The 10440-nt window shown below is 45.4% G+C and overlaps 1 protein-coding gene across 1 annotated transcript; it reads left to right on the forward strand.

Annotated features, from left to right (window-relative positions):
- The first annotated feature begins 7560 nt into the window (after positions 1–7560).
- NOP10 (NOP10 ribonucleoprotein) lies at positions 7561–10094 on the forward strand. Its single transcript, XM_061560686.1, has 2 exons — positions 7561–7719; positions 9344–10094. The coding sequence occupies exons 1-2, from the start codon at positions 7666–7668 to the stop codon at positions 9482–9484; spliced, it is 195 nt and encodes a 64-aa protein (XP_061416670.1). The 5' UTR covers positions 7561–7665; the 3' UTR covers positions 9485–10094.
- The last annotated feature ends 346 nt before the right edge of the window (positions 10095–10440 follow it).

Genomic DNA, 10440 nt, shown 5'->3' on the forward strand with positions numbered 1-10440 from the left:
CACCGCTTAGTTTTTAAAACACATATCTGGTTCATTAGTGAATAAGAACAATAACATACCATTTAGATTTTAAATATAGCAGCTTAAGAGTTGATACTTCCATTCACAATACTACAATACATTTCAATTCACGAGTGAACATAATTTATTATGCGACCATAACGTTTTTTTAAATATTAGGACTGTGAAAGGGTGGAGATAATAATACAAAAAAATACAAAAAATTATAATAATATCAATGAGTTTCTTTAACTTCTAAGTACTGTGCAGTCAAATCTGCAACACACAAGACACATAGACAGTCGGGGCAATCCTCGATCTCGAACCAGGTGTGGTCTCATCGATATCTCTCTTGCAAAGGCCCCTCAGCTATAAAACAAACATGTGCTCTAGAAATAATATGAAGTGTGTAGAGTTTCATGTATATGTTATTTAACCATGTGAGAACTCAGGAGACCAGGATAAGCCGAATTGTAAAAGTGACGTTGGTGATGCTCATTATTAGAACTATTGTTATTTCCTGTACGCTTAAATACCTCCTCACAATGAATTCTGGTAAGGGTGCACGTTTCATTTCCATAGCAGGAAACAAAGCAGGGTGACTGAATCGCTGTTCACCCTGGCGTTCCATGCGCGATGCTGGGGAGAGGGGATCACATGGCTCCACAGGTGACGCGTTTCCCTGGGAATGCCATGGCAATAAGACTGAGAATGCGGGGGCAAATAATTGCCTAATAGGATCGTGTGAAGCCTGCTGAATAGCCCCAAGCAGCTCTGAGCTTTATGTTTATTATCGATTTTCTGTCGTGTTTGGAAATTATTTAATCGTATTCCTAACCATATTTGCACAGCTTGGTACACAGTCTAAAAATAATACGAACATCTTGGCACTATTCAAAGTCAAAGGTGATGTCCTGCTCTGAGACAACGTGAGTTTCCTGTTTATAGCCCTGAGCTAACGGTGGCAATTCGACATTCCTATGGCGGGGGCGAGTCTCAAATTAACATTATTATCCCCCAACCACGATTTAAAGTCGCAACATTCCGATTGCGAGCCGTTTGCTCTTCCGCTGAGCCACTTGGCACTCACGATGATGTGTTTACGTGTTCTAAAAGTACTTACATTTTGTAAATGGAAAAGAAATGTCAATGTATGCTTAGATTGCGGTCTCGACTATCCACTTATCCAGACAGAAACTTGACTGCTGTCTGAACACGACGATGGTGGCTCTTGTGTGTGTATAGGTATTCAAACTCATGCTCCCTACTCTTAACAGCAAATCTAAAATAACACGAAACGGCAACACAGGACTCACGGGGGACTTGGGGGTCTTGTTCTGGGAATTTGTCATGGCCAAAAACACATCGTCATACACTGTTTAGATTTGCCACCTTTTCCACTGTATACGAAACCCTGACCAGTGAGCGTAGATACAGTGAGGGAAAGAAATATTTGATCCCCTGCTGATTTTGTACGTTTTTCCACTGACAAAGAAATGATCAGTCTATCATTTTAATGGTAGGTTTATTTGAACAGTGAGAGACAGAATTACAACAACAAAATCCAGAAAAACGCATGTCAAAAATGTTATAAATTGATTTGCATTTTAATGAGGGAAATAAGTATTTGACCCCCTCTCAATCAGAAAGATTTCTGGCTCCCAGGTGTCTTTTATACAGGTAACGAGTCGAGATTAGGAGCACACTCTTAAAGGGAGTGCTCCTAATCTCAGCTTGTTACCTGTTCACAGAAACAATTAATCAAACAGATTCCAAACTCTCCACCATGGCCAAGACCAAAGAGCTCTCCAAGGATGTCAGGGACAAGATTGTAGACCTACACAAGGCTGGAATGGGCTACAAGACCATCGCCAAGCAGCTTGGTGAGAAGGTGACAACAGTTGGTGCGATTATTCGCAAATGTCAGAAACACAAAAGAACTGTCAATCTCCCTCGGCCTGGGGCTCCATGCAAGATCTCACCTCGTGGAGTTGTAATGATCATGAGAACGGTGAGGAATCAGCCCAGAACTACACGGGAGGATCTTGTCAATGATCTCAAGGCAGCCGGGACCATAGTCACCAAGAAAACAGTTGGTAACACACTACGCCGTGAAGGACTGAAATCCTGCAGCGCACGCAAGGTCCCCCTGCTCAAGAAAGCACATATACATGCCCTCTTACAGACCAAAGTGGAGCTCTTTGGCATCAACTCAACTCGCCGTGTTTGGAGGAAGAGGAATGCTGCCTATGACCCCAAGAACACCATCCCCACCGTCAAACATGGAGGTGGAAACATTATGCTTTGGGGGTGTTTTTCTGCTAAGGGGACAGGACAACTTCACCGCATCAAAGGGACGATGGATGGGACCATGTACCGTCAAATCTTGGGTGAGAACCTCCTTCCCTCAGCCAGAGCATTGAAAATGGGTCGTGGATGGGTATTCCAGCATGACAATGACACAACACACGGCCAAGGCAACAAAGGAGTGGCTCAAGAAGAAGCACATTAAGGTTCTGGAGTGGCCTAGCCAGTCTCTAGACCTTATTCCAATAGAAAATCGGTGGAGGGAGCTGAAGGTTCGAGTTGCCAAACGTCAGCCTCGAAACCTTAATGGTATTTAGCTCCTGAACATATTTGCATATGTAAGAATTGAAAAGAAAAACCTGCAGTTTACTATGATAAATGTGAACATAATACCGGCACCAGATCTCGGTACAAATTAATTCCTGCCATCCGGACACAGACGCCATCTCTGCGTGAAATCCGGATGGTAGCAACCCAACTCGTCGAGAGACGATGTGTTATGGAAGTTGTAATTTAAAACAGCAATAACGCATTTTGTCATCGAAAATACCTTTGGGGGAATTTTTTTGTTTAAATCGGCTATACAATGGTAATGGAACTGCAAATAAAATTCCGACATAATAAGACACAGAAGTGTAATGAGCTTGTATATGTCGTGTGTATATGGCCAAATCACCCCTGAATGGGCACATTAGTGTCAAAAAGAAAAAGGAGATAAGCAAAGGTGAGCTTAAATTGTCTTGAATGGGCGACAACCATGCATAAAGGGTGTTATACCCTGTGAGATCATGTGGTGGGCAGCAGACTGCAGTGCAGGGAAATTATTTGTTATGCTGCACTTCTAGGCTCCCACGTCTTTTGCTCTCCGCCTTCACCAACCTGACCTGACCATTGCGGCATAGTCAAATTATATCATCAAAAAGTATGGTCAAGAAAACCCTGACGACCGACACGGTGTCGGGAAGCCCTCTTACAGCAATGTATTGCCAAATGGCCATGCATATGTAGTGACATGGAATTGGTCACTACGTAGCATAGCGCTGGTTGCTGGCAGAGAAGGGGATCTGCAGTTGCAGCAGCCCTGTCTGTCAGCAGGTCACGTGATACACCAGAGAGAAGGATGTAGGGGAAAGGTTACAGAGGGGGCACGTGAGGGAAGCCCGGGAACCCGCTCGTAGGTTCTAGACGAGGAGCGTGGCCGGGGCGGAGCGAGGCCACGCTGGGAGGATAAAAGGGAACCCGGAGCGAAAGCGCAGATGGTGCTTGTGTTCAATGTTCTAATTATGAGTTTCTGTTTGTCACACTGTAAGACGCTTCCTGGCAAAAAAAACCGAATGCATCTGTGCGGTTACCTCAGAAGGTTATTGCAGGTATTTGGCTCATATTTGAAATATTCTGCTCTGTATTAAAACAGGTTGTGTTCTGTAATTGTCTTTGCACTTCCATGCCTTCTGTGCACAACCAGTTAGAATGTGGACACGTGGCATTTGAGTGCTGGTCTGAGCGTGTCAATGGCTCTTGTAAAGATTCTACAGAAGGACTATATTGCTCAAAACGGCATGTAAGCAGGATGGGCATTGGAGTGGTCTACACGATTCTGACGGCCAAGGGGAAGAGACCGAACAGCGGATGGTGGGAGACTGTTAGGGCAGAACGATGGCTCTATGTAAGTCGATGGGTCTCTCTGTGAGTCTGTGGGTCTCTCTGTGAGTCTAAGTCTAAGGCCAAATCATAGGAGACTGTTGAGGCAAGTCCTGGATATAACCACTGTTGACTTCCCCAAGATGAGGTGATAATTCGTATCAAACTCTTATCGGATGATGGGCTAGTCAACCCCAACCCAGGATTTCAACTCGCAAACTTCAGATTGCGAGCCACTCTACCGAGGAGTCACCTGGTCGATGAACAAGATGCATTCCAAAAGAACGTATTCATGTTGGAAAACCAAATACTGCATCCTATAAAACCTCATTGTTGTGGCGTAGAAAACGTAACACAACTTGTCAACAAGGCGATACGGAGCCCATATGTTAACATCCACATTCCAATAAGTTTTTTTTGGGTTAGATCGCGTAAATATAAATGTGTCGTTAAACCCGCCACCAGCCCACACACCAGCGTGTTGGAGAATAAACCCACAACGTTCCGCCGGTAATTACAACCAGCCTCATCAGGCAACAGCAAATTGTGGCTGCCACCTGATGGTGCTGAATGTAATCACCGGTAAAACGTACTCGAAGTGTAAATGTTATGGGTTTACTCTCCAACACACTGGTGTGCTGAACTAGTAACGAATTGGCATGTTGACATGACAAACCTTATAATTGGCTGTGGCAGGTTTAAAAAAACATTTATATTGACACGATCTAACCCCCCAAAACCCCCCCTCTATTATGGATAATATTAGTAGCTAAGGCCTACGTGTGAATCCAAATACCCCACTGATGTACAGCATTGCCAGTTAACACCAGACAAACTCTGCCGGCACATTACGTTCGTGGGACAAGCCCGGGCTTGCTGTAATTATGGAATATTCCAGCGTCAACCCGACAAGGCACCACGTGATGCCCCCAGCCCCCACAGGCACGATGTCGCCTTTCGGCAGCCAAAGTGTAAACACGGCACTTGTGATGTCTTCAGTGGCCGGGTTGTGAATTTACACGCTCCGATATTGAGTCGGGCAGTCCACACAAGCATGTGGAGAGCGCGCCCTTGGGAGGAGTTTGGGCCTTCTTACAATCTTAATTTTTGTTACATTTATTTTTTACATCGTGTCATGCATTATGAGTTTTGATTAGGTTTAATTTTAATATATGCTGTATACATCTATTCGATTCCATTGAGATGGTACATTCATCCAGCAGTGGATAGAGTGATTCGATTACCGTACAGTGTGATTCTAATAATTCTAATACGATTCTAATTCTACACATATCTCGTCAAGGAACATAAACCAGCATGATTAGGATAGCCATCGAACAAAGACGGTCACCGCATCGCGCGCTTTCAGATGTGCTTCTGCGGCCGTCTGGAACGCTCTTCCTTCCGGTATTGGAAAACCACTGGTGCTGTGTACTTTTAAATCTGGATTGAAAACTCATTTCTTTAAAACAGATTTTTGTGTTTAGTTTGTTGTACTTCCCCCACAACCCCGATTAGCACGGTTGACTACGTACGGTGCCAAATAAATTTTAGATATATACAGTACATACATATTTATTCAGGAGCACTTCCGTTTGCAAATGGCTCAAGTTCCATGCGAATAATCAGAATCTGTTTTTATATGATGGGCAACTTAAGTCACGTAGAAAATTATAATTGTATGAAAAAATTTATTGCTTTACAAAAGGAGACACTACTTCTCCTTTCCATATCTGTGCAAGTAATAAATACAAGTATTTTTTTCCGCATCCCATCAGCTACACAGCCATCTGGGAGTGCATTATTTCAGCAGCAATTGGTTAAACACAATAAAACGTGATGGCTTATGGTCGACATACACTGAACTATGGATACTAAACTATCTGGCTACGTGTTACTACCCTCTGGTGGACATAAATAATACTATTGTATTTCGATTTAAAGCTTTCGTGACTGCAGGGATTCATCTTCTTGGTTCTTTCGGTAAAGTCACGTAGAATGGAAATAATAAAACAACAAAAAATAAAAACAACGCAAGCAGCCGTCCCCAGGTGGAGAGCAGGTCTGTCATTCAGGCTCTACTCGACAGACCTGCCCTCTACCTGAGGACGGCTGCTTGCGTTGTGGCCGAAACGTCGTGAGAATCATTTTATTATGTTTTATTTTTTGTTGTTTTATTATTTCCATTCTACGTGACTTTACCGAAAGAACCAAGAAGAATACTATAGTACTAGCAAACTTCGACATTGAATATAGCTCCTTTACGATTAAACTACAATACTGTGCCGTATTGTACTGGTAACACGATGCCCTCTGGTGGCACTAACGCCAAAGCGTTAGGTGAAAGCAAACATTAAAAAAGTGGAAAATTTAATTTTTTGGGAAAAATTTAATTTTTTGGGGGAAAAAAACACGGATTATGTTCGTTGAAAAATGTGACATTTACAACTTTTTTTTTTAATAGATAGCATACTAAGCATCAACACGGCGCCTCAACATTCATAGTGGTTATATTGAGCCTAAACTTGATTTGAAGCTTTCGTGACTGCACGAATTATACTCTTTGGTTCTTTCGATAAAGTCACGTAGAAAGAAAATAAATTAAATAATAGAATACGACGTTTCGATTGCAACACAAGCAACCGTCATCAGGTAGAACTAAATTTGACAGACAAAACACAGACACGGAGACACACAGACACACAAGCAGAGAGACAACACGAAGACACACAGAGAGAGACACAACATAGACACAGAGACCCAATGCCTCTGTGTCGAGGCCTTAAATAGAGAGGGGGGGGGGCAGAGAGAGAGGTGGGTCTGCTGGAGCAGAAAGATAAGCATGTCAATGAAAGACCCAACAAGACTGGTACATTTATTGAGCCTGTTTAACACGTAGACTTTCGCGACCAATATCATCCATAATAGAGGTTTTTGGGCTAAATCGCGTAAATGTGTCGTTAAAACCCGCCACCACCAGCAAGACTGCTCCACAAATCTGGTTGTCGCCTGATGAAGCTAGTTGTAATTACCGGCGAAACGTCGTACTCAGATTGTAAATGTCGTGGCTTGGCTCTCCAACACACCGGCTAGTGCTGTACTAGTATACTACACTATACACTACTATACACTACACACTACACTGCACATTAGTGCTGTACTCGTGACGAATTGGCCACGTTCTGTTGACGTGACAACCCTTACTAGTTGGCTGTGTCGGGTGGTGGCGGGTTTTAAGGACACATTTATATATTTACGCGATCTAACCCAAAAACCTCTATTATGGATGTATTGAGCCTGTTGCGTTTGTGCCGTGTCGAGTGTGGGGTCTGTGCTGTGTCTGTGCTGCATCGACTCCGCCGTGTTGACTCTGTTGTCCGTGCCTGCTCCTGTCGACTTGAACGTCTCCGACTACTCTGCCTTTCCCGGAAGAGGCAGCCGCTTTCCCGTCGACACGCCCCCTTGCAGTTCGACACGCCCCCTTGCAGTTCGACACGCCCCCTTGCAGTTCGACACGCCCCTTGCAGTTCGACACGCCCCCTTGCAGTTCGACACGCCCCCTTGCAGTTCGACACGCCCCTTGCAGTTCGACACGCCCCCTTGCAGTTCGACACGCCCCCTTGCAGTTCGACACGCCCCCTTCCGGCTTCGGAAGAAGACACTTCCGCCACACAGCTCGAGGCGCCGACACGTGGAGCGGAGCGCGCAACTGCGGAGATGTTCCTGCAGTTCTACGTCGACGAGGCGGGCGAGCGGGTCTACACCCTCAAGGTGAGCGTGCACGGCTCAGAGATGGCGAGCGGCCGTGGGGGTTTGGGGGGGGGATACCGTCTCGTCGTGCCGTGCGGCGCGCCCTTGCTGTGTAGGCCCGACGCGGCCTACACCGCGGCTGCCTCGGAAACGAGACCCCCCTCAGCTCTGCCGATTAAACGCCAAATGTTTGTGTCGAAGCCATCGCTGATGCACGTACGAACTCCCCCTCCCAAACCGTGTGGCAGACGAGGTGTGTAAAAATATACTTATTTATATATATTTACGCCAAGGTCCGGATACGTGAAAGAGGCTACTGTTTTGCGCCCGTTACATTGAGTGAATTGCGAGCCCCTTTATTAATTTTCGTGACTTGTCTCGCTTTCCTATACCTTGTACTCCTGTCGGTTTTTGTATTGTAACTTTCTGATCCGCGCCTGCCGGACATCTGTGAAAAGATCTTCACAGCTCATTGGATTATTTCAGCCTACGTAAATGAGTGCTGCTACACAACGCCCACACGCTCGTGGCCTTCAAAGCAATATCGCCAAAGATACCTGTACACAAGCTAATGAAATAACCAGACAACTGTAATGGGACCGCATAATCATTTGCGAGTGGCCATATAAATAGACGGCGGGAAGAGGCCAGCAGTGGATTGTACATTGCCACAGAATGGAGCAGCTGCTTAGCACGTGGAGGCTCAGGCGCGCGTAGCTGTGCACGGTGAATCGCACAGCTGCAGGTCCACGAGCCGGCACCGACGCCACCACCTTTGTATTGCACACGACAGGAAACCCAACACGACACGTTCGCCAAGAATTCTGTCTTCACGGGGAATGTATGTAATAGGCGACGTTTCGGTCTCAGCCCAGAGATAGGAGATACGATTTGGAGACTGCACTTTAAAACATGAGGCCTGATAAGAATTACATTTAAAAACAACTTTCCTGATCCGTCTTTAAATCGGTACGTGCAGAGTTAAATGTTAGTAGGCAATCCAAATCGTTGTACTTTTATTTTAAAGCAGTGCTATTGACGAACGCTTTTGCGTTTTTTATTTGTCTTTGTGTACTACTGCAAACGTAGTTTTGGTAAAAAAATATATCAACTACCAGTTAATAAGTGTAAGAGTTATTTGACCATGCTGGTCACAGTGAGGGTTGGTGAAAGCTAGTCGCATTAGACATGTGAGCATACATGGAGCTTGCTGCATCGGCCTCTGCTGCCTGCAATGTAGAGCCGCAGCCTTGGTGGTTTCTTATGGTGGTTGCCCGTGCAGGCATTGTGCATGCTCAACTTTGCTTAGCTTCAGTGATCTGCCAAGATGCATTCTGGGTGATTTGGTCATTTTCACATCCTTGTGTCCATGCCTGCTAAATTAATGCAATTATATGTAGATAGCAACTTAACCCATTCCGTATAAATAATACCATATTACATTACAGAGCACATCCCAAAATGATGAAAGCGGATCCATTTGTGATGTGCATTGCTGATGTGGTCATTAGTCTTGAGTTGTATGTTAGTTATTGAGATATATGCTGTGCTAAAGCGGTTATATGTGTTGTGAGAGGGGTGTGTGTGATTCTTTGAGATAGGTACTGTGTTTAATCAGACGTGCGGTGATTCTTGTTCCTTACAGAAGCAGGACCCCAAGGGCGGCCCCACACTGTCTGCCCACCCCGCACGCTTCTCCCCCGATGACAAGTTCTCGCGCCACCGTATTATGCTGAAGCGCCGCTTCGGATTGCTGCTCACGCAGCAGCCTCTGCCCGTGCTGTAAGGCACGTGGGGGCTTGGCAGGTTGGGCACCACCAGAGATGGCTCACTCTGGGGGGAGGTGACCAACTGAGACGACCATCCTGCACAATTGCTTGCTCCGCATTTCCAGGAAGACCGCCAAGCAACTCGGTGGCACAAGAGAAGCCCGGCTTGGTTCCAGCATTTACCCCCCCCCCACCCAGGCTGGTTCCCAAGCCTGTGTGGTGTAGGCCTGGACATATTGCTGTGGTGTCATGGGCCATGGTAGACCGGTGGTATTGGCAGGGTCTATTTTCCCAGGCCAGTGCCAATCACTCGATCACCCTGCTCAATTACTGGAGACAGAACGGGAGTTTTTAAACCTGTGGTGTCTGTGCTCCCCTGCATCTGGTGATGTGTGTGAACCCTTTTCTGTGCCACCCCCTCATCCCGGATGGCTGTCTTGGGCCCACAGTGGTTGGCAGACCCTGCTTGAGAAGATCTGTACATGAAGCCCCTTCACCAAAACACAACTTAATTTAAGAGCAGAAGCAAAGCAATGCAGTGTACATCACAAACTCAATGTGTAAGATTACATTGAATTATATACGTGATTTGTGGGATTTTAAATAAAAATACTACTGGTGCCACGAGTTTGTCTCATTCTCACTTGAATCGTAAATGTTACTATTGGTGCAATGTGTAAACTTTATCATTTAATCGTAGTGTTAAATGGCAACTGGTGAATGGGTAACTATTCCTGGTTCAAAAAGTCAGGCAGAATATTAAGATTATTGTACCGATTGGCTCGCGTGAAAAAACCTGTAACGGGTCCGTTTTTGGCATTATTACACGGCATATACCACAGTAAAGTATGGTGCATAGCAATTGGCAGCACAGCACATCTGAGGATGCAACAGCAACAAAACAGTTAAGGCTTCTGCAGGGTTTTCAGCAGTTCGTTTTCTTGTACCAGGAGAAGACAGATGAGCAGGGTAT

The sequence above is a fragment of the Lethenteron reissneri genome, chromosome 26 (assembly GCF_015708825.2).
Source record: "Lethenteron reissneri isolate LAM-NWPU_2019-01 chromosome 26, ASM1570882v1, whole genome shotgun sequence".
Classification (NCBI taxonomy): Eukaryota; Metazoa; Chordata; class Hyperoartia; order Petromyzontiformes; family Petromyzontidae; genus Lethenteron; species Lethenteron reissneri.

Bases quoted from the DNA above. Each gene is read 5' to 3' on its own strand.
- NOP10 (XM_061560686.1), top strand. From the start codon at position 7,666: ATGTTCCTGCAGTTCTACGTCGACGAGGCGGGCGAGCGGGTCTACACC. The intron at 7,720-9,343 runs GTGAGCGTGCAC...TGTTCCTTACAG, and splicing joins AGCGGGTCTACACCCTCAAG to AAGCAGGACCCCAAGGGCGG.